This window comes from Pogoniulus pusillus, chromosome 13 (genome assembly GCF_015220805.1).
Source record: "Pogoniulus pusillus isolate bPogPus1 chromosome 13, bPogPus1.pri, whole genome shotgun sequence".
Taxonomy (NCBI): domain Eukaryota; kingdom Metazoa; phylum Chordata; class Aves; order Piciformes; family Lybiidae; genus Pogoniulus; species Pogoniulus pusillus.
The window spans coordinates 25,508,647-25,532,595 of NC_087276.1; the positions used below are offsets into that span (position 1 = coordinate 25,508,647).

General features: G+C 43.7%; 1 protein-coding gene across 7 annotated transcripts in view; it reads right to left on the bottom strand.

The window, feature by feature from the left end:
• Window positions 1–23,949, bottom strand: part of SDK1 (sidekick cell adhesion molecule 1) — a 510,565-nt gene that overhangs the window by 78,227 nt on the left and 408,389 nt on the right. For all 7 annotated transcript variants that reach the window (XM_064153645.1, XM_064153646.1, XM_064153643.1 and 4 more), the window contains 6 exons: window positions 19,723–19,832; window positions 16,466–16,616; window positions 13,696–13,933; window positions 6,278–6,393; window positions 5,836–6,025; window positions 2,899–2,997 (listed from right to left, as the gene is read on the bottom strand). In XM_064153645.1, coding sequence (XP_064009715.1) covers window positions 2,899–2,997; window positions 5,836–6,025; window positions 6,278–6,393; window positions 13,696–13,933; window positions 16,466–16,616; window positions 19,723–19,832 — 904 coding nt within the window. The remainder of the gene's footprint in view (window positions 1–2,898; window positions 2,998–5,835; window positions 6,026–6,277; window positions 6,394–13,695; window positions 13,934–16,465; window positions 16,617–19,722; window positions 19,833–23,949) is intronic.

The window sequence follows — 23,949 nt, forward strand, 5'->3', positions numbered from 1 at the left end:
TTGGACAGGTCAACTAGTCAGAAGAAAAGATGAGCACAGGACAACTGAAACAGAGTGATTTGCCATGGGAGTGGGCTGCCCAGGGAGGTGGTGGAGTCACCATCCCTGCAGGTGTTCAAGAAAAGACTTAGTGCCATGGTCTGGTCGACTGGATAGGGCTGGGGGGTAGGTTGAACTATATGATCTTGGAGGTCTCTTCCAACCTGGTTGATTCTGTGATTCTATGATACCTCTGATGCTTCAGTTTCACACACACACAAGTTGAAGTTGACTAGATACTTAACACAAATTAAATGTGACAGCATTGCAAGCAGGGATGCAATGCTAGAAGAGAGAACAGGTTAACAGATATTTAGTTAAGCTAGATGTAATCAAGTCAGAAAGGCCCGACAAAATTTGCCCTGCGGTGCTTAGATGACTAGCTGGAGCCATCTACAAATAATTAGTGCTCATCTTCAACTTGTGGAGGACAGGTGACATCCCAGAATATTACAGAAAGGCAGACAAAGCAGCCTGTCTTTTAAAATGGGGAAAGTCCAGTCAGACAAACAGATGAATCAGGTTTAAATTTAATACCCAAAAAGGTCCTGGAAAATAAATAAACACTCAACATCAAAACATCTATAAGTGTAATGAGGTGCCAAGGAACAGCCAATATGTATTTGTCTGGAGCAAACATCAAATACCAAATAATCTATTTTCCATTCTGGCAGTCTAATCGGCCAGGTGGGTAGAGTAGATATGATCCACACTGGCTTTAAGTAAGGGCACAGAGCCCTTTGAGAAGCCAACAAGAAAAACAGAATCTTCAGAAAAATGCTACACATTTTGACCTGAACACTTCTTAAAACGAGTCAAAACGTTGTTCTCAGTAGCTTGCTAACAAGCAGGGAGGACATATTAAGTAAGCCCTCATGAGAGTGCATGAATGACTCTGGTCCTGTTCAATATTCTCATTAATGACCTGGCTGATGGAATTGCCAATCAACTTGCAAAATCCCAAAATGGAACCAAATTGTGAATGGCTGTGTGCACTTTAGAGGACGAGAGTGCCATTTAAAGTGATCTTGATAATGAGGAGAGATGGTCTGGAATCAGTAAGATGAAATTCAATAAAGGCACCTGTGAATTATCACACTCACAAAGGAAAAAGCTTAATGCACATATAAAAGAGGGAGTGACTGACCTGGAAGTGTACTGCAGAAAAAGGGTAAGAATTAATAGCAAGTCATAAACCTACTTAGTCACACCCTCAGCGTTGCAAAAAAAAGTCAAGTCAGGACAGTATCAATTAACCTGGAGTGTGCTACTTGGGAATGGACTGTGCAAGACATCAGAAACAACATTCTGCATGAGAAGCATGCCAAACGTTCTTTAGGGGATGCTCTTCCCCTTCCAACCTGCATTTGTACGAATTTATCATCAACACAGGGGTGAGTAAGAAGCAAGAAGAGGATGCACCACACAAAGCATTCTGTGAAGGCAAAATCAAAGAGACTTCCCACTCCACTGGGCTTGCCACTTCAGCAAATAAGGCTGACAAAGTGCTTCAACGTCAGACATTGGAACACAGATGGAAGAGCAAAATCTCTTCTGTGCTTTCTCATGACTCCTATCAAATGACTTTTTCTCCTTAACCACATCCTTTGATTCGAATCCCAGGCTCTACCGAGAGCCAGTGCTACGACACACAGGTCCTTAAAAGAAAGCAACAAATCAAACCCGTAAGACAAGCTGGAAGCCAAGCTTCCTTGAGCTGCAGAGAAGCCCTGCATGGATCCACCTCTGACAGCTAACTATTGCCAAGCTTCACACAGACTCTTTCTCATGCTCAGAAGCTCCCTGCAGCGTACCCCTTTGGATCTCATTTGATGATTTCTCTACACCTGCAGGTGTCAGGATCACTTTGGGAAAGTCCACACCTGAGTAAACACCTTGAGCTCTTAACTCTAGCTTTAAATATAATGCAGGACCTATTCTTTATTTAAAGGGATGCCACCAATACAGCAGCATTGGAAGCAGGCACCCTCTGCCCGATAAGGAAGGCTTTAGGAAATATTGCTACCAGACTCCAAAGAAGCTTGAAGGATGGCAGTGAAGTTAGAAGCAGAAAGGGCTGGCAGACTGAGAACTAAACAAGACCCAGATGCTTTTGCTTCTGTTTTCGGAGTTGAGAGAAAAATCTTTAGTCACCAGTTAGAACTACTGCAAAATGTGTTTAACGCTAGCAGAGAACACAAAATTGCTAGATAGCCATTAGCTACTTTAATTTTAGAGGTAAGAATGGATTCTTACATCATAAAAGACTTTAAGTACAAGTAGTGGCTGGTGTACATCTTGCAAAGGCAACCAAATTGTTACGAGAGCAGGGAGGTAGGAAGATTTGTCACCAACTCCTGTTGTGCTTTGCTGCCTCTATTTGCCTTGCTGAAAAGCCAAATGAGTTAACTCTGTGCAACATGCCAGACAGTATTATCTGAAGGAAGTAATAAAATGGAAGCACATGTGGAACTGAAATGTTGGGCATGACTAGCAGAGGTGAGTTGGGAGAAGGTGGGGAAATCCAGCCCTTCTTTGCTGCAGTCCTGCAGGCAGTTTGCCCAACAGCCAGTCAAACAGGTTACAGACCTAAATGCTGACAGGAATAGAGATGACAATTCAAACCCACTGCCATGAATGGCATGGAACTGTGGCTCAGGACAGCACACACCGGCCAGGCAGACTTTTCCTCCTCAGCACAGGGCATCGTGTCTCAGCTGACATCCTTTTCTTTAGCCCCAGATAAGCTTGCATGTGGTTTCTAACCCAATATGAAAGGGAAGGGAAAGCCCAACAGCCAAAGCTTGCTCTGGTCCCCAGCCCTTTCCTCCCAGACCTGGGTTTGCTGCTCCCCCTTACCCAGAATGATTCCATTGGGCTCCTCCGGCGGCTGCCAAACAATCCGTACAGATGTCAGCCTCACCTCGGGGAATACCAGTCTCACCGGTGGCCCAGGGGCTGGAAAGGAAAACAGAGCTTGTGCTAGCAAGCATTGCATGCCAGAGCAATTACACATTTCCTGCTCACCTTGCACAGAAGGCAGCCAAGAGTTAGTAGATGGTTACGAGTGCCTGTGTGCCTACATAATATACATTGATTCTGAAGAGTCCTGTCCATGGCCAAGTGCCTCCAGCACCTGTGGACAACACAGAACCAGTGTGCCCTGCAGTGTTTCACTGCAGCTGTGAAATGCATTTAGCAGCATGTTCTGAGAAAGAAGCTTGGACCTTTCTGAGAACGATCTCCCAGCAGAGTGCTGGGGAGTTCTGTGAGCCAACCCTATCAGTGCTAACTGATGACAGACCATGCAGCAAGTCACCAAGCTGCCCTTATAGAGAGTTATGTGTGAGCTTAATTCACTTCATACCTGTTGGAATGGAATAATATCTCCTCTCTGTATCATCAGTGCTAGTTTTGAACTGTCTTCTGATTTTACATGTGCATTTTAAGCACTTAGGTCTGAGCAGGAGAACCTGAGGCAGGTGACCTACACATTAATACACACAACCGGTGGCTGCGCTGACCATCCCAGGTTCACAAGGGCAGGAGATGCTAATTCATACATTAGCATCTGCAAAATTTCCCCTTCAGCACAAATTCCACCTGCATTACCCCTGATGATACTTTTAATTAATTTGAGCCCAGAGGAGACACAACACATTTGTGTCGGGGGTACGGAGATGGAAGAGCAATTTGTACTATTTGCCAACATGCACTTAAGGAGGGAGCTGCTACAATGGGGTTGTCCAAAACAAACAGTTTTGAATATTTCTCATTATAGTTTGATATGTACATTTCAATGAGTGCTTTTTCCTCTCCCTGCAGAGTTCTCTTAGCAGTAATTTCTCTTTGTTTCCTTTCAAAAACAAGCCAAGTCCCAACACAGGCAGTATGCTGAGAAAATGGCTTAAAAAAACCCGGGGAGCTGTGGTCCCTGCTGCCATCCCCGTTCTGTCTGTGCATGCTCTTACTCCTTCCCTGCACTCCATAGGAAACATCAGAGTGTCTGCTCAGCAAGTTTGCAGATGACACCAAGCTGGGAGGCTTGGCTGATCCAGCTGAGGGCTGTGCAGTCATCCAGAGAGACCTGGACAGACTGAGAGCTGGGCACAGAGGAACCAGAGGAAGTTCAACAAGGACAAGTGCAGAGTTCTGCATCTGGGGAGGAACAATAAACTGCACCAATACAGGCTGGGAGATGATCTGCTGGAGAGCAGCCCTGTGGAGAGGGACCTGGGAGTCCTGGTGGATAACAAGTTAACCATGGCACATCAGTGAGCCCTTGTGGCCAAGAAGGCCAATGGGATCCTGGAGTGTATTAGGAAGAGTGTGTCCAGCAGATCAAGGGAGGTTCTCCTCCCCCTCTACTCTGCCCTGGTGAGACCTCATCTTGAATAATGTGTTCAGTTTTGGGCTCCCCAGTTTAAGAGAGACAGAGATCTGCTGGAAAGAGTCCAGCAGAGGGCTACACAAGGATGATTAGGGGACAGGAGGCTTATGAGGAGAGGCTGAGGGACCTGCAGCTTTTTAGTCTGGAGAAAAGAAGACTTAGAGGGGATTTGATAAATGCCTATAAGTATCTGAAGGCTGCCAGGAGTGAGGGGACAGGCTCTGCTCACTGCTCCCTGGGATTCGACAAGGAGCAATGGGTGTAAGTTGCAGCACAGAAGGTTCCATCTCAGCACAAGGGAGAACTTCTTCACTGTAAGGGTCACAGAGCACTGGCACAGGCTGCCCAGAGAGATCGTGGAGTCTCCTTCTCTGGAGCCTTTCAAGGCCTGTCTGGATGTGTTCCTCTGTGATCTGTGTTAGATAGTACTGTCCTGCTCTGGCAGGGGGGTCGGACTCGACGATCTCTTTGGGTCCTTTCCAGCTCCTAACATCCTGTGATCCTGTGACCTTGTTAAGCCAGAAGTCTGAAGGTGCTCTCAGTCCAACCAAATTACCTCAATGAAGCTGCTTACAGAAGCCAATGCTTATTCCATTGCTGTTATGTAAACATTTTGATTAAAAAAAAGAGACTTTGTTTTTGTTCACCTTCATTGGGAGCCATAAAGAGAAGGCTCTCATGCTGGTGTTAACCTTAATAATGAAAAGGCAGTGAAACTAAATGTAACTTGAATATTTGCAAGGCCAAAAAATGTTGAGAGTTGCCTAAATTTCTGCAAAGCACCACCAGAAGGAATGCTCCCACCACATCAATGTGTTCAGACAGTAGCAGGGAGAGGGGCTCCCTCAGGTTCCTTCTCCTTCAGCACATCAAGCTATGCTCACAACTCCAGGAGGAGGCAGCTGCAGAAGGAAGCTGATGTGATCATCCTCCAGGGTCAATGCCTTATTCTTTCAGGGGAAAAAAATGGATTATTGAAGTTGCAAGTTCCAACTCTTTCCTTCAGTCCAATCAGACTCAGATTTGTTTATTGCTTTCAGTTGCAGGACTATTTTTTTTTCTTTAGAGCATGATTGAACTTCAATAGGAATTTATAATTGGGCTCTAAAAACTGTCTTCAATAGAAATTGTCTGCACTGAGCTTCAGAGTACAATTTTAGCAGGTTTTTTCCTCTTCATCAACTGCAGCAAAAGGGGAAATGGAGGACTCTGTTTTTCTGTGTTTTTGCCCACGACTAATGGAAAAAGGCTGAGTTATACAAGGCAGAGAGCAAGTTCTTTAGGTGCAAAGGTTAAATAAAAACAGCAACAACCTCACCCCAAAATAAACCCTTGCATCACTGAAAGAATGCACTGTTAAAAGGCTGGATTAAAGGAGCTATTTATTTTGGTAACCTTAAACTTACCATCATCTTTGGTTCTCTCCATAACTGCAGGAGAGCTGGGGACTCCGTCTCCAATACGAGTGAATGCCAGTACCTGGATCTCGTAGAGCATGTATTTCCTCAAGCCAGACAGCAGGCAAGACTGAGTGTGGTTCCCTCTTACTATTTGGCTCTTTGGTTCAGAGCCTACATCTTTCGCTTTGAAAAGTATCTGCAGAATAAGTGTATGAGGAATATAGAGAGGAAAAGGTTGTTAGAGAAGGGCTGAAGAGAAGGGTAGGCATTTTAGATGTCTCCTTTTCAGAAAATATAAAATTAGATTATAGTCACCTATCTCACCCAGCTCCTCCAGCTGACTTATGAATAATATAAATACCCAGTGGGTGAATAATAAATCACAAATGCAAGAACAGATCCAGGTAATGCATTAAAAACTAAATAAGCATGAAACTCCATTGCATACCTTGTAACCCAGGATGAGACCATTCTGCTCAGACTCAGGGACTGCAGCCCATGTCAGAAGGATCTGGGTTGAACTCACAGCTTCGGCAGAGATGTTCTCAGGAGGAGCAGAAGGAACTGGAGTCACACAGAATTGCCAAAACAAAAACAGGAATAGGTAAGATGTACCAGATCATTTTGCTCCATCTCCTTATCTGCTTGGGATTGTTCCAGAATCCCATAGAACCCATTCAAACCCCAGATGACCAGAATAGGTCCTAGACAATCCGTTCTTCTCTTGAATTCATTCTACATCTCTGTATTTCAGCCTGCTTTGTGATTTCTTGCCAGTTCATCCTAGAAATCACAGTGTTTGTAAAGAGCTAAACAATAACTCAGTATCTACAGGTAGTAAATATAGAGAGATATGAATAGAATCATAGAATCAACCAGGTTGGAAGAGACCTCCAAGATCATCTAGTCCAACCCATCACCCAGCCCTAACCAATCAACTAGACCATGGCACTAAGTGCCTCATCCAGGCTTTTCTTGAAGACCCCCAGGGACGGTTCTATATATTTGCTGCAATTAGAACGAAGTTTAAATTGCTGGACTTTCACAGAACTCCATCCCCTAATATTTCTTTTTCCATACATTTTATTTCCCTCTGCCAAAAGCCAGAAATCTTTATGAATGGGAGTTTATCTTACGGTACGACCTGTTCTAACAAGAACTTTTACGCCACCCTGGCTTCCTATATTATCTGGAAGGAAATTATAGCATCTTGTCTAGAGTTAGCAATAATTTCAAGCCCTGGATTGCACTCCCAGTTCAGTAAGAAGTTCTTTAACCTCTAAGCCTTTTGATTATGTGATAGTGCTCAACGTTTGCAATCCATCAATTACAGAGGGGTCTATTAATGCAAGGTGTATTTTTAGGGACCGATACGGTGTAAATGAAAGATATGCCCATTTCATTTATGTCGCAAAATTGGCTCTTATGAAACTGGAAACATCATTAGGACTGATGGCACAGGAACACTGTAATTTTCTCTGACTCGAGAGAAGAGCAAACTTGCATTTTCTCATGCCATTAAAACTCTAAACTGCTGCAGAACAACCACACAACTGCAAGCTTAATAGCATGCCGTGTTAAGCAAGCAGAATTTGAGGCTATTTTTAAGAGTTCACATTTTATGCTGCCCTTTTGCATTAGTTTTTTTGTTCTCTTCTTACCCTGTGGCATTTCCAACATCTGAAGGGTACAGTCATCTCTAAAGCATGATACACCTGTCAGACCCCGAGAGAACATTTCACCAAGGTATGTTACACAAGTGCTTATGGACAGTGAGGCTTGATTAGGTCCTGAATATATCACACACACAAAAAGAGAGAGCACAAATCTCTGCCAAGAGTAATGCTTTCCTGGCTGTCCAAACGAAAGAACAGATCTGCTGTTTTGAAGGCAAGCTCCTGAAGCTCCTAGCAACATGAGCAAGATAATGAGTATGACACCAGAATTAATATCAATTGAAAAAAAAAGAAGACACCCCCCCCACCCATGTGCACTCAAGGTTAACCACAGAGATAGTAATTTCTGAAACAATTTCCCTGTTGCCAATTATTTGGGGCATGAGAAACAGAGCACCACCGTTCCACGCTGCAGCAGACTAAAACCCAATTTCCCTCCCCCCCTCCAACACTGAAGTGCCTTTTTTTTTTCCTTATTTAAGAAAAAAAATCTTCTAGATTTATCCCCCACAAGGATATAATTATGTTAAAGTAAAATAGATTGCCAGGAGCCATGAATGTCTTTGGATAGCTGCCATAACTTTATCTGTAGATCTTCACAAAGAGCTATTCCCATATGAATCACTTCTGGAGGGAGAAAGAGTGGAGGTGGGTCACAGGAAAGCAGGATGCATAAAAGGAGAGGAGCCCTTGCCAGCTATGTTTATTTATATTTTATCTGGTTTGAAGCCCTTCAAGAGCAAAGAAGTTTCTTTATTTTACAAATATTTGCTTTCCTCCTCGATCAGCAGCCCTGAGATTTCCTCAACTCCCAAAAGGTGGAGGCTGTGCCCAACTGGCCCTGCGTGCATGATTGCTTTGAGGTGCGTGCGCGATCACGCTGCTGGCAGGGGAATTTGAAAGCTAGCAAAGGAGAGAATGGTCTATCTGAAGATTTATTAGCCCAGACTCTTCTTAATTGCCAGTGACAGCCAGAGCAGCTAAATGTCCCCTCTAGCTGGAAAGGAATCTAAGTCCAATGCCTAATGGCAAAAATACTTGTGTTCATCGAGTGTGCTTTAATTCTCCAGTTCTCAGATTAGTGTTGAGAATTTTAGTCTAATATGGATGTCTGAATTCAGGACCTGCAAGTGATATAAAGGATCTTATTGTTGCCAGTCTTTTCTTATGTAACAGAATTTGATCGACCCTTTGATAGTGAATTGAAATGTAACCTTCACTTCTCTGACCCCTCTCCTCTCTCAGGATATTGTGACTCAAAGAAATTACAGCTTGCTAAGACTAATTAGTGGCTCGAGTGAGGCATACAGATCTCTTTTTCCTCTGAGAGGTCCCTTCTCTAATGCTGCTATCCTTAACTGTTGCACTGAAAACTCTGTTGTAAGTTCCAAAGGCGAGCTCTCATTAGTAACCTGCAAGACCAGTATAGAAACCAAGCAACAGAGCCCCTAAAAAATCTGAGAGCTTTAACGAAATGAACCAGAAATGCTGAAATTAAATGATGAGCTAATCCAGCAAACTGCCAGCTGCACGATGTACTTTAGAAGATCAAACGTAAGAAATTACAGAGTTACTGGCACTTTGCACTGAGACTTCAATAAGAACTCAAGTTTTTAAGGTTATCCATGTTGGCATCTAAGATCATGAATTTTCTTTCTGCATCTGATGTAGCTGTATCTGATATATAGCAAGCGATGCTTTTTTATGTCTCCAACTGGGCCGAAAGAAGCTTTTAATAAGCTAGCCTGTGTTCTGGCCTTCTAAGAAAGATAGACAGTGGCATGCAGTGGTTCTCTCCACTTCTACATCCATCACTGTTTTTGAAAGCAAAGCCAAAGCAGCACACTGCACTTGCGATGCCAATTAAGAAGGGCAAATTTAGAGCAAGGTTTGTGGCAAAAGTAGCACAGCTGCAGCACCCAATCATAGAATCAACCAGGTTGGAAGAGACTTCATCCAGTCCAACCTAGCACCCAGCCCTATCCAGTCATCTAGACCATGGCACTAAATACCTCATCCAGTCTTTTCTTGAACACACCTCCAGGGACAGTGACTCCACCACCTCTCTGGGCAGCCCATTCCAATGCCAATCACTCTCCCTGTGAAGAACTTCCTTCTAACATCCAGCCTATTCTTTTGCCTAATAACATTAGATACAACAGGCCAAATTCTCAGCTTCTATAAACTTGACAAATCTCTACAATCACACCAGACCACATCTGAATTATTAAGTGATGTAACTGCCTCATGAAGGTCAGCTTCTGAGCCACCAAGATTGATTTTTATCATAGATATGGAATCACAATTGGAGAGCAGCTGAGTTTGTAAGACAAGCATACACACGTTCATTGTAGCTGCCTACCAGGAGCTCCCAAAGCATTAAAGCACCAGGTTAGGTGTCTTTGAGACAGAATCATAGAATCAACCTCCAAGATCATCCAGTCCAACCTAGCACCCAGTCCTATCCAGTCAACCAGACCATGGCACTAAGTGCCTCATCCAGTCTTTTCTTGAACACCTCCAGGGATGGTGTCTCCACCACCTCCCTGGGCAGCCCATTCCAATGCCAATCACTCCCTCTGGCAACAACTCCCTCCTAACATCCAGCCTATACTTCCCCCCACACAACTTGAGACTTGAACTGAAGAGGGTTTGTAGCTAAAAGGAAGGAGCTTTGTCAAGGTTATTCAAATACATTAGAGGTATTTCCCACTTTTTTTTGCCTGCTCTGTATCACACCTACAATTATTGTCAATTTATTGAGTGGAAACTGAGCTTTGCAGTCACTTTACACTGTAAAAGGCAATTAATTATTTATTTTCTAGCATAATAAAAACATTTTGGATTGATAAAACCTGTCCCATTTAAAAATCCTAGTTCACCCCTCTCCAGCTGCTTGTGGTCCTACTCCAGATTTTCATTTTACAGTTTCCCAACTTGTTTTTTGAGCCTCAGTTAGCAAAACCCATGGCATTACTTATTCTCTCTAATTTTCTTTGGTTTCAATATCTCTTCTATTTAAGAGCTTGAGAAACTGGAGAGTACCTGTAATGGCATACTCTTTCATTGTTAGCATGTGTGCTCAACTATCAGTGATGTGATCACACACCCTCAAATAAAAGGAATGGCTCAAGTGCAGCTTTATTTCAATAAAGGTTTTGGTCTCCAGTGGCTGCACTGTCATTAGACACTACCAGATGATTTAGTACCCAGGATCTAAATTCTTTGGCTCCCTGGCCAGTGTAAAACACAAAACCCTGAGTTCTGCCAATGAACCACTGCATGATCCTGGCCAAGGCAGCTCTGGCCAGCTGTGAGGGATGTCTACAATCTGCAGCACTGGGAAAACCCAACTTCTCTGAAGAGTCTCTATCTACAGCACAGAAAAAGAAATATTTAGGACATCTGCTTTTAAAGTACTTTGAAAACATAAGTGATAAATAGAATTTTTATTATAGTTTAGGAGACAGACCTAAAATTACTTTGACCTTTCTCCCTGGCTTTAGATATCTTTTATTTGCATTTTAACCCCATTTGACTGTGCATGCAGGTTAACTGCAGATTCCCTGAAGTTCTCTCATGGAGCTTGCTGCTGTGCCAGCACTTCTTGTGTACTCTAAATCTAAGGAGATAGAGCCAAGAAGTCTGAGCCCTGACTTGCTCTAGTCAAGAAATCAGATGTTACTATCAAAGGAAACACATGGAAAAAAAAAACAACAAATGAGTCGTTATGGCCTAGATCAGAGTTTTGTGTTATTTTGATCCCTCTTTCTGTATGTCTCCTGAAATCAGTTTCAAGTCAACCCTCTTTTAATATTGCAAGAGAAAATGCCAAATACACATGTAACCTCTGATCTTCAGATGCTGAGCCAGTGCCCTATAATCCTCAGGTTTTATGAAATCACTTAATCTTAGTATTTAACACGTATCAAAAGAAGTGCTTGAAGAGCATAGGAAAGGAGAAAGTGGAGGATACTGTATCCTTTTATTATGATACAGAACACTTCAAGACTATTTTGTCTGGGTCATGCTATCTCTAACTCCAGCACAGGAAAGCCTTGTTTAAAATACCTCTGGCAATAGTGTTCCAATTAATCCTTCCCAAAAAGCCACACTCTAACAGAGGGGGATGACTCTGCTTAGCTTTCTCCTCGGCTAGTTCAAAGGACAGTTTTCTGAACCAGCAGACCGAATCCTGCACATTCAAGCTTTCCACCAAGTGACACTGAATGATACACAATGCTCAGACATGCATATCAGGCCATCAGGCAGTGACAGGACTGGGGGGGAATGGAGCAAAGCTGGAGGTGGATAGGTTCAGGCTGGACAGTGAGGAGGATGCTCTTCACCATGAGAGCGGTGAGAGCCTAGAACGGGTTGCCCAGGTTGGTGGTTGAGGCTCCATCCCTGGAGGTGTTTAAGGCCAGGCTGGATGAGGCTGTGGGCAGCCTGCTTTAGAATCATAGAATCAACCAGGTTGGAAGAGACCTCCAAGATCATCCAGTCCAACCTATCACCCAGCCCTAACCAGTCAACTAGACCATGGCACTAAGTGCCTCATCCAGGCTTTTCTTGAAGACCCCCAGGGATGGTGCCTCCACCACCTCCCTGGGCAGTCCATTCCAATGGGAAATCACTCTCTCTGTGAAGAACTTCTTCCTAATATCCAGCCTAGACCTACCCTGGCACAACTTGAGACTGTGTCCCCTTGTTCTATTGCTGGTTGCCTGGGAGAAGAGGCCACCCCCCACCTGGCTACAATGCCCCCTTCAGGTAGTTGTAGACAGTTGTACCCCTCTAGGGTAGGGTGTCCCTGCCCATGGCAGGGGGGTTGGAAGTGGATGATCCTTGTGGTCCCTTCCAACCCTGACTGATTCTATGATTCTATATGTGTGTCTATAAGTGTAGGGCAGGCATAGGATTGCACCTGTATAAATACAGATCATGAGGAGCTTCTATGATTGGACTTTTGAACTGTATCTGTCATCCATGTTGTTATTCAATTGCAATATAAATTTTAATGCATCAGTTGAGTGTAGGGAGGTTTGGAAATAGGTTTTGTGGAAGTTAACAGCTAGAGAGCAGCTCTTCAAGAGCTGTCTTTCCCGTTGCTACTAAGCTAACAATAATTAACTGCTGCCTGAGACCGAGAGTTTGCTTCTGGTATTTGAAGTCTCTGTGCTAGTGTGTACAACTCAGCCAGGCAACTCAGTCCTTGTGCTCTGAGTCCACAGGTAGGTTATGTCTATATGCAGGTTATGTCTATATAACCTTGTACACACAGTTTTGAGAAGGCAGTTTTGAAAATGTGCCATCAAAAGCCCAGATAATTATTTCATTCCTACATGGGTAATCAGCTCTCTAAAATAAGTTGTGCCCTTTCAGAGCCATTTGGTGCTTGAAACAAAACCTCAGCCAACCGTAACTGTGAGAAAATCTGTCTGAGCCTAGAAGCAGACAGGGAAAAGGGGACAGTGAGGGGCAGTGGGTTACTGGGGAGGGAGAGGAAGCTTGAGAGACCTGTTCAGTCAGACTAGACTGTATGCAAGCTGTTGGTACATTATCCATGCTGCTGCCAAAGGAGGCCAGGAATGGGGTGAGGTTGTTTTGTTTACTTCAAATAAATACCCTGCAGGTTCATGCATGAAAGCAGGGTAGGAATAAAATAAATCATTCCCTCAAATGTCTTTACGTCATTTTGCCTTTGGTGCATTGAGAGATGGGGTCAGAAACTACTGAAGTTCTCAACAGAACTTGTTGAGAAATGGTTAAAGGATAGGGGACATGGGTCCCTGGAAGCCTTGTACAATCCAAGCCTTGATATGAGTTCTGAGTATATTGGGATGCAGTAGCCTGTAATGGTGTATGTGATAAAGCTCCAGGACACTCATTCTCGAGCTTTCAAACAAACAACTCTGGCATGACTGTGTCTGGGAAGAAAGAGAGACGAGTTTTAGCAAGAAAACACACGTAGGAGGATCATGCAAACGTTAACCCTTAGATGCACCAATCACTGGATAGCAAGAATGTGCTCGTGCTTACATGCATGCTGATGCTTGGGGTATACAAGCCCGATGCCTGCAATGAACTTTGGACTGTTTGTAGCTAACTCATATTGAGTTGTCTCTTGACTCTCCCAAATCCTGCCTCCGCAGCAACTTTCACAGCAGACATTGGTGCTTTGACTCACCGGACTCCCGCGTACGACCTCTCACTACTTCACTCCACGGTCCTGCCCCGATGGCATTGAAAGCTTGGATCTGCAGCTCATACTCTGTCCACTCCTCCAGATCTTCAACTGTGTACTCTCTCGCCAATCGGTCATTGACAACCTTTGTCAGGGTGGGAGACTGCAGGTCCACACGCCAGAACTTTATCCTGTACCCCACCGACTCTGGATTGCCGTTATACTGCGTGTCAGGGAGAGGCTGGCAGGTGACAAAGGAAAGGACAACATTCAGATCTTACATACAGACCACACTCACAATACCCAGAACACATCGTCAGGGCTTTCCAAGCTACATGCCACCAAAGCTGTCTGAAGTAGTATCAAGCCACAGGAAGACAAAAAAAAAAAAGGCCAAGAGGTTGATTTTCTCATTTATATAGATTTGGTGATCTTTAAATTTCCTCTTGTTGCTTGAAATTGCCTCTGAAGTTTTACCTCAATTTTCGACCAAACAGATAGGCTGCCAGAGCTATGCCGATTGCTGTGGGCGTACCAACAGAGATGATATGAATGCAATGTATTGCAGAGCTTTGTGATTAATTATGGAAATGAAGGATAAATTGCTGAAGCATGTGACAAATTCATTTATCGTACTTCTTCAACTTTTTGCCTTTTACCAACTCTCTGCCTACTCATTTATCAGCAGAGATTTATTCTAGTATTCTAATTCCCCAAGCAATTCCAGAGATTAAAATATGAAATAATTAGCCTACTTGACAAAGTTTAGAGGTTCCCCCCCCACCACCACCATAAAACTAACTACGTGATGCCACAGATGGCTGAGATTCACTTCTGAGTCGCTGGGAAAGTTTGATACACATTAACACCTTGAGTACTGTGTACACCTTGAGTACTGTGTTCAGTTCTGGGCCCCCCAGTTTAGAAGGGACGTTGAGATGCTTGAGTGTGTCCAGAGAAGGGCAACGAGGCTGGGGAGAGGCCTTGAGCACAGCCCTATGAGGATAGGCTGAGGGAGCTGGGATTGGTTAGCCTGGAGAAGAGGAGGCTCAGGGGTGACCTTATTGCTGTCTACAACTACCTGAGGGGTGGTTGTGGCCAGGAGGAGGTTGCTCTCTTCTCTCAGGTGGCCAGCTCCAGAACAAGAGGACACAGCCTCAGGCTGCGCCAGGGGAGATTTAGGCTGGAGGTGAGGAGAAAGTTCTTCACTGAGAGAGTCATTAGACACTGGAATGGGCTGCCTGGGGAGGTGGTGGAGTCGCCGTCGCTGGGGCTTATTCAAGGCAAGGTTGGACGTGGCACTTGGTGCCATGGTCTAGCCTTGAGCTCTGTGGTAAAGGGTTGGACTTGATGACCTGTGAGGTCTCTTCCAACCCTGATGATACTGTGATACTGTGAACATTTCACAGCTTAGAAGACTGCATCCTGCATGCAAGCAGGGCTAGAAATGTGACCCTTATTCTGCAGGAAGGAAGGAATTCCCAGCTCCCAGGAGGACTGAGATTTCACCTGCAGGTCTTGGAAAGAGAGAGATTAAACACTTTTGAAAACTGATGTTACTAAGCACGAAAAAGATCTGTCAGGTCATTTCTAGCTGTGGCTGTTGCTCCTCCTGAACCCTGCACAGTTTGACTAACGACAAACAGCCTTCCACAGCTAAGAAACATCATCTTAAAAATGTTTTAAAGTCTCTTAAAAGAACCTGGAGTTAATTTTGATGGAAGATATGTAGTTCTGGATATAGTGCTAAAGGTTTAACAACATGGGCATGCTTCTCACACAGTAAAAGCACCAGTGGGTTATGTGGGTGCTATCAAATGAACTGCAATGGCTTTTCTATGGGTAGTGAGGCCACACCTTCTACTTTGATTTTTATTTCTTTTTTTACTTCAAGGTTTGGAATTTAATGCAATGTCCCACTGAGAAACTGGAATTTTTTCCTTTATAAACAGGAGAAAAACTCCTTTTTATTATATATACTTTTTTAAAGCCCAATTTTGAATTCCAGTCGTAATGAGTTTATGCACAGAAAAGCCAACATTTGGGCAAAAGGAAACCTGTGCTTCATCAACTTCACAGTGCAGTAACCCCAGTGGAAAATTCTGCCTAACAGGGGAGAAGAAAAACCATTCTGGAGCAGGTTAATTGCCAAGTAAATCCCAACGTGGCAGCTCTGCAGGTAACTGAGACAGTCAAAGGGGCACAACAACGTCATCAATCACTGCATCTTCACAATTAATCATTTCCTGCTATGTTTCATCACATAACTCCTCAGCCTTTCCCATAAATATAACCTTCCTCCAGGGGTGTAATGTGCAGGCATTGCTGCCTTCGAACCATGGCTGCTCAGAGCCTGCAGGATGATTGCCAACGGCCGCTCTGCACCTTCTGGGGGCTGCTTTGCGCAAAGCAAACAACTCAGCCCTAAGGAAACTGCAAATTGGCTCAAGCATTATATTCCTGTCCCACATATTGACCCAGACTGTGATGCTAGAGAATCTCAGAAGCCAAGGTTTTACACACAGGCATATATTCCCCTGCAGAAGCGGCAGAAATAGTGGCAGTAGGCAATTTACGTGATTAATAAGGTACTTAAGGTAAGTCTCGGATTTCCGCCTCTTCGGAAAAAGGAAATTATTTTGTTGTTACTCCTCAGGCTGAACGTAAAGAAAAGGCACTCTGGAGAGCTGCCCTGAGACCCTGGGGAAGCAGCCGCATCCCAAGCACCACCACCCAGCTCCACTGGGTCCCCTGGTCCTTCTCACTGGCTCACCACCCATCGCAGCCACAGACTGGTCTCGCTGGCCGTGCGCACGGTGACGCTCCCAGGAGCAACGTCTGGTGGAGCCTGCAATGTCTGGATGACACGGGAGGGCTGGCTGAGCGGGCTGGGACCCACCACGTTCACCTGCCGCATGCGGAACCTGGAGCAGAGGAAAGATGCAGTGCATGCTGTAACAGCTGAGTGAGTGGTGCCTTTCTTTCCAGAACAGGCAAAAAAAAAAAAAGAAAAAGATGGAAAAATACAAATTAGGTCTTTCTGAACATTCCACAAAGGTCGTTGCATGCAGATCCCCTCTGTATTCACTGCTGAATGCTTGATGGTAACAGCTTTCAGATCCTCTCAGGTATTAAAAAAATGAAAATGAGATTAGCTTAGGGTCTATTAGAAACTTAGGTATTTGTGAGAGAAAATTATGTTAATTATACCAAGCCTGATGAGCTTATGCCAGCAGTAAGTGATTTTCTTTTGCAGTGCTCATACAATACATCCAGAAAGGTATTAAAATATCAAACTTCAGATATTCCCCTTCCCTGTCAATATAAAAAATACACCAGTGATAACATTTCCCCTCAATTACTGGTTGAAAGAAGCTGATTTATCCCTGTGCTGCATTTTCACCCTTCCTGCAGAAGAAAGATTAAGTTATTTAATATGGATATGTGTCTTGAAAAAATACCCTGTCTGCTTGAAACCATCTCTGCTGCAACAGAAATCCCTACTGGGTCACAACAGATTGAGAGAAATCGTTTTGTTGTTGTTTTTTTTTTGGGGGGGGGTTGTTTTTTTTCCCCCCCACTTTTCCAGGAAGCAGAAAATAATTAAGATGTGCTGCACATTTCAGACACTCTCCCCCCGTCACAAGCAATTAGAGGTACCCAGCACTAGCAGACAAATACATGACCTGTTCGTACTGAACACTTAATATTTGGACCTAATGACTGTGCTTGGGAAAAGGGTGAGTAAGTCAACACAGTTTATTTATCTGCTCTGATCTCCCTAAGAAAATGCATTAAAGAAAAGACATTAAACAAAGACTGTCCTTGATTTTGGCCTCTAACATTGGCACAGAATACATCAAAGAAGGTGGCTGATAACGATGTGGTCCGATAACAAGCTCTCATGATGTGTTTCCTCAGTGGGCAGCGACTATCGCTGACCAGAAGACAACAAATCCACTTGGCAACAACTTTCTACATTTAAACATTTGATCTAAAATTGTTCTACACTGAAATGGCATTGGAAAAGCTCAGATCTCTGCATGTATTGGGGGGGGGGGGGGGGGGAAGCCAAACAAAAAAACCAAGGCAAAATTCAAGGAGCTGCTTTGCCACAGAAAAAAATAACTGGTGGAGAACTGCTTGTGAAAGATGCCAGCACAACCTCAATCACTCCAGAATTCAATGAGTACAGGAGAGTAATGGGACATACAATCATAGAATTATTTTGGTTGGAAAAGACATGGACATGTCTTTTCTTTGTTTGGAAAAGACATGGAAAGCCATGTCCCTCAGCACATCATCTCTATATCTTTTAAACACCTCCATGGATGAGGATTTCAACCACCTGCCTAGAGAGTCTGTTGCAGTGTTTGAGAGCCCCTTCAGTGAAGAAGTTTTTTCTCATGTCCAAACTCAACCTACCCTGGTGTAACTTAGAATCATAGAATCACAGAATCAACCAGGTTGGAAGAGACCTCCAAGATCATCCACTCCAACCTAGCATCCAGCCCTGTCCAATCAACTAGACTGTGGCACTAAGTGCCTCATCCAGGCTTTGCTTGAACACCTCCAGGGACGGTGACTCCACCACCTCCCTGGGCAGCCCATTCCAATGCCACTCACTCTCTCTGCCAACAACTTCCTCCTAACATCCAGCCTAGACCTCCCCTGGCACAACTTGAGACTGTGTCCCCTTGTTCTGTTGCTGCTTGCCTGGCAGAAGAGACCAACCCCACCTGGCTACAGGCCATTTCCTCTCATCCTATCACTTGTTACTGGAGAGAATAGACCAACACCCACATGCAGTAGTAAAATAAACCCATAAGTTTAATTACACAAAGAAACCAACCACCTCCAATTCTTCATATACTTCCTCACTTTTTTTGTTATCCCAAAGACCTTTCTTGATACACCTGCTAGATATTGAAGTCTGTCTTGGTTTGCATGGACACTGAATATCGAACCCAGGCATGACCTATGCTTCACTATTTGCCTCTGCCTTCGCAGCTTTGAGGATCCAACAGATGATTTTCCTAAACCTTTGCATCAGAAATCTTTGTTCAAGTTCACATTTTTTTCCAAGAGCTTTTAGCTCTTGAGGATGACATGTAAATCACCTCAGTGGAGAGCTTGTGAGAAATGAAGTATCTTCCCAGGCTTCTGGCTAAGGGAAGAAAATTAGCATTCGGGCACTGAATTAGTCATAAATTCTACAAGCTTTACTTGGCTGAACCAAGTAATTGTTGGGGGCATAGCCCAAAATCCCCAGAGAAATGCTTGTGCTAGCTCACAACAGCACCCAGCCTAGCTAATGGTCCCTTCAGCCTGCTCAAAATGGACAAGCTTCTAGTAAGCTGATTTAACACTTGCCACTCTACTCCTTGCAACCAGCCTTTGCATTAGCAAGCTATTCCAGGACAGTATTTTTCATTAGGATTGAGTATCTCAAATTCTCAAACCTTGTCTCTACTAAGGCAACGCATCATTTCCATTGAATTGATTCAAAAAAATCAATCTTGCTTAACTGGGGTGGACCCATCATGTAGATTCACTCCAATCAGTTTGAGCACTGCATATATCTATTAAGCTTAACTTGGTAAATTCTTATAAACAAAGGTTTCATGTAGCTGATGTTACCAAATTAAGCTAAATCAATGAAATGATGTTTCAATTGATGTAAATATGTAATTACAAGTCTCCATCAGTTTAACTACAATTGATTTGTCACTGAGTGATGTTAGGCTGGTACATCCTTTAGATGAAGGAAGTCACAGGGTATCAGTTACTCATCAAAGCCTTTCACTGTGCACTTGGATTTCCTCTTTAATGTTACAAGCTGCGCTGTATGTAAATTACAATTAACAATATCAGACAGGTAATTTTCAGCATAAACTATGAAAACAGCAAACCTTTTCCCTTTTGTTCAGATAATAAAACACAGCCAGCTGTTCTTGGTTAGGAAAGCTGTTCCATACTGCTAGTGACTTTTTTTTTTCCAAGCTGCAGCTAATTACCTGCTGTTCTTACCTGTAATGAGTATAAGGAGTAAGGTTGGGTACTTCCAGCATCTGAGCATCACGTTCATTCTCCACCTCATGAAGGTTTACCCACTCTTCTTCATCACCCAGTACACCAACCTGTACATGGGAAACACAGAAAAGAAAGAAACCAGATTTAATATGTATTTATTTAATATGTATATATACACACACACACAAATACAAAAGAACTATATAACCTCTTTTGCAATGTGTGTCATTACAGCAGAGGAAGGACAGATGCTTTTAAATGCATATGATCCAGCTGTTATTATCTTTTATATGACAGGGCACTAATTATTTGTTAAGCAACAACACAGCCAAGTCAGGCAAGTTTCTTTGTACTTGTTTGGACTTCACTGGGATCCTCTAATAAGATCCATTCCAGAAAATACCACGAGAGCACTAATGCCCTGTTCAATCTCACTGCCACAATACAAAAGCATCAAGTAGTAATATAACAAAATGAAAAATAACCTTGATAATAACTCTCAGGAACAGATGCATACTAAGCAAGTCTCAATGGAGGTAAAATGCCACAGAACTGAAGACAGAGAAACATGAACAAAGTCAACAAATGAAAGTGTTTTAACCTCATCTGCTGTTCTGCACTTAGACCAGACTTTGCCATGTACAATCCTTTGTATTAATTAATTTCAACATGCTGCCCAACAGAGTTTCTCAGTTCTGGAACTGTTAGAAGGGACAAAATGGTGATGAGCATCGAGAGCATTTTCCCATACAGCTTTCTGGAGATAAAACGAAGATGAATCAGGCCATAAAGGGAAGTCGACAAGGCATAACAGAAATGCCAGAGTCTGCCCTGGGACCCTGGAAGATGGCAGCATCAGCAGGTAGAGTTGTGTGCAAGAGCCACAGTAAAAGAGTGGAGAAGGAGACAGCAGAGGTGACAGAAGGCTGGGCTTCACTTTGGAGATTCACAGGTGCTGAAACACAGGGGATCTCAGCCAATATTCCCCGATCCCATGCCCTAGCACTGTGCTCATTTTCTCTGCTGTGTCTGCCCTACCACATAGGGCAGTTCCTGCAGTCCATATCCCTCACTCTATCCTGGTATTCACAAGCACAGGCTGAAGGCTATTAGAGAGTCCACCCGCAGCTATTCCCTTCAGTGTCTATTTACAGACTTAATATCCATGAAGATGCCTAATCCTTTTTTAACCTACTGACACTATCTACTCCCACAGACTGCTGTAGCAACAAATTTCAGGAGCTCACAACCCACTGTGTAAAGAGCTATTTCCTTTAATCTTTTTTAAACAGATCCCTTACGAGTTCTGTATACCAGCAACAGCCATAGACACTGTCAAAGCACTCGATGGGCAACATAGCCCAAAGTGTCTAACATACCCCAAGTACTTCAAATAGAAAATTAGGTTTCATTCACTTTTTATTTTGCTTGTTTCCCCCTTCAGGAGAAGCAGCCTGATTTATTTATAGATGTTTTAGTTCTTGGCTCACCCAGGACTCCATGTGCTGCATATTTATGTTTGTTCATGAAGAAATGACACAAGGAAAATTAGGCCAAAGAAATAAGTTCTGCATTGCACTGTGGAAGAAAAGAAAAAAAGCCTCTGTGATCTTCCATGCAGAGAACTGCTTTCATGGAGGGATGAGGCTCTGGCCAGCCTGATCTGGCTGAGGGAAGTATAGGCTGGATATGATGAGGAAGTTGTTGGCAGAGAGAGTGATTGGCATTGGAATGGGCTGCCCAGGGAGGTGGTGGAGTCACTGTCCCTGGAGGTGTTGAAAAAAGCCTGGATGAGGCACTTAGTGCCATGCTCTGGTTGACTGGGTAGGGCTGGGTGCTAGGTTGGCCTGGATGATCTTGGAGGTCTCTTTCAACCTGGTTGATTCTGTGATCTAGGGTAGGGTGTCCCTGCCCATGGCAGGGGGGTTGGAACTAGATGATCCTTTTGGTCTGACTGATACTATGAGGGTTTACAAGTCTTAATGGGCTTCTTCAGTTCTGTTGGTTATCGAGGACACTGCCACACATCAAACGACACATAAAACAGATGCCAGTGAAGATTATGGACCTTTTAAAATTCCCAGTCCCAAGTGACTTTCATAAATTTTAGGAAAACCCATGGATGCAGAAGCTTAAAGGAAGCAAGCTGAGACAGGTCTGCAGGGTTAAAACAGAGCAGCCCTAAACTGAAACCTGAGAACAAAGAGAGTTTCAAGAAACTAAGCCTAGATGAACAAAGAGAGGAAGAGAAGGTTGATTTTAATCAAGGAAACAGAGAACACTTTTGTATGACTAAGAGGTTTTGATTAATACTATAGAAAGTCTACAGTAAATACCCTTTTTTTTTTTTTTGGTAGAATTCCTTGCTCTTACCAGCATCACCTCCTGGTGCTGCAGTAATTGTATAGCAACAATCCACAGTGCTTTGGAGGCTGCAAATAATCTGCAGTAGTGAGTGAGTTATCTTTTTGTATTCTAGGGACAGCAAGAGCTTTTAAAAATATTTCTTGCATAGCCAAAAAAATAAAAGGGATAAAAAAAACCAGGGGGGAGACAGGACACGACCACAGGAGGAAAAAAAAAGAGGCCACAGGTTTCAATTGTTCTGCAGCAGCAGGCAGGTCATTAATACACATTAAGGACCACATGGTTCAGACTCAAAGGCCCACAGGGCTGTGAACAATTGACATTGAGTCAAGCTTGAGAGGTGTCCAAAACCCCCTGCCTGTTTTGCAGCTCTACATTTACCAGCTGGCTGCAAAGATGGAAATATTAAGGTTCTTTTTCTACTGACTGAAAAGCAGGAAAAAGCTTCTACACATCCAGGACTACAGCAAGCCCCTCAAAAGTTACATCCCAGGAGACAGCTTTCTGGTTGTGAATGCTCTCCCTGGTAGGAATGTTGGCTGTAGCCAACAAGGAAATGGCCTGGCATGCTGGTTGCTTCCAAGCTCAGAAGCCAGCTGGTAAGCAGGTGGCCACTACCTGTACGGGGAGATGAGGGACCCTGTGCAAAGCAGCAGCACAGGCAGTCCCAATTAACTGCTTTCAGACTCATTTTCTACAGAAAGGCAGCGACAGAGAAGCAGTAAGAAAATCTACCACAGGCACAGCTCCGTGACTCAGGCAAAGACTTTAAGGAAAATAGGTGAGGAACTTGCTTGAGTTACAATAAGACCTTATAATGCTGCCAGCATTTGGGAAGCTTAGCTCAAAGGGTTAGATCTGATTCTGAAATCAGCAGTACATTCAAGGGAGTGCTGCTGGGTTGTTTTTCCAAAGAGATGATTGAAGGGTGAAGGGCTGTAGGGTACCCCAGTGAACAGCCTGGGGACTTCTGCATGAACTCTGACTTGTGCAGCTGAGCAATTCTAAGCTGGTGTTACTCAAAACAAGTTTCATTTATTTAGCAATAACCTCAGAAATGTGTCTGCAAAGCGAACCTTCAGTGATGGGCTCCTGTATTTTCAGCTGCTGCAAGATCTGTAGTAGATTCCAAGTTTCAAGCTCTTGAAGGAAAAAGGAAATTATTTTTGCTGAAACACTCTGATGTCAGATCAGAGGAAACGTATCAGTTTCAAGAATCAGAGTACAAAGAGATTCCCACAGGGCGAAAAGAACTACGGGCAGTGGTAAGGATAAAAGAATCCTTTGAGGGGCAAGAGAGTCCACTACGAGCTGCTCTGCATAAAATAAAGTTCATTTAGAGGCTTCTTTCTTGTAGGTGATTTTTGGTTAACAGTGTATGCAACCTTCAGAGGAGGACTGGGCTTGTTGACAGATGCACCTGTACTCAGGTGTGCATTGCTTTAGGAGTGTCATGGCTCCACTCCAGCCACCAACCAAGCACCATGCAGCTGCTTGGCTCACTCCTCCCTGCTCCCAGTAAGATGGGGATGAGAACTGGGGTGGGGGGGGGAGGGAAGTGTAACTTTTGAGTGGAGATGAGAGCAGTTTAATAACTCAAATGACAATTTTAATGGAAAGGAAAAAAAACCAACAAGAAAAGCCTGGATGAGGCACTTAGTGCCATGGTGTAGTTGATTGGACAGGGCTGGGTGCTAGGTTGGACTGGATGATCTTGGAGGTCTCTTCCAACCTGGTTGATTCTACTTTATTCTACCTTAACTTAAATAATACAAAAATAGACAAAGTAATACAGCCCAAGGAGAGACAAGTGATGCACAACACCACTGCTCACTACTTGCTGACCAATGCTCAAGC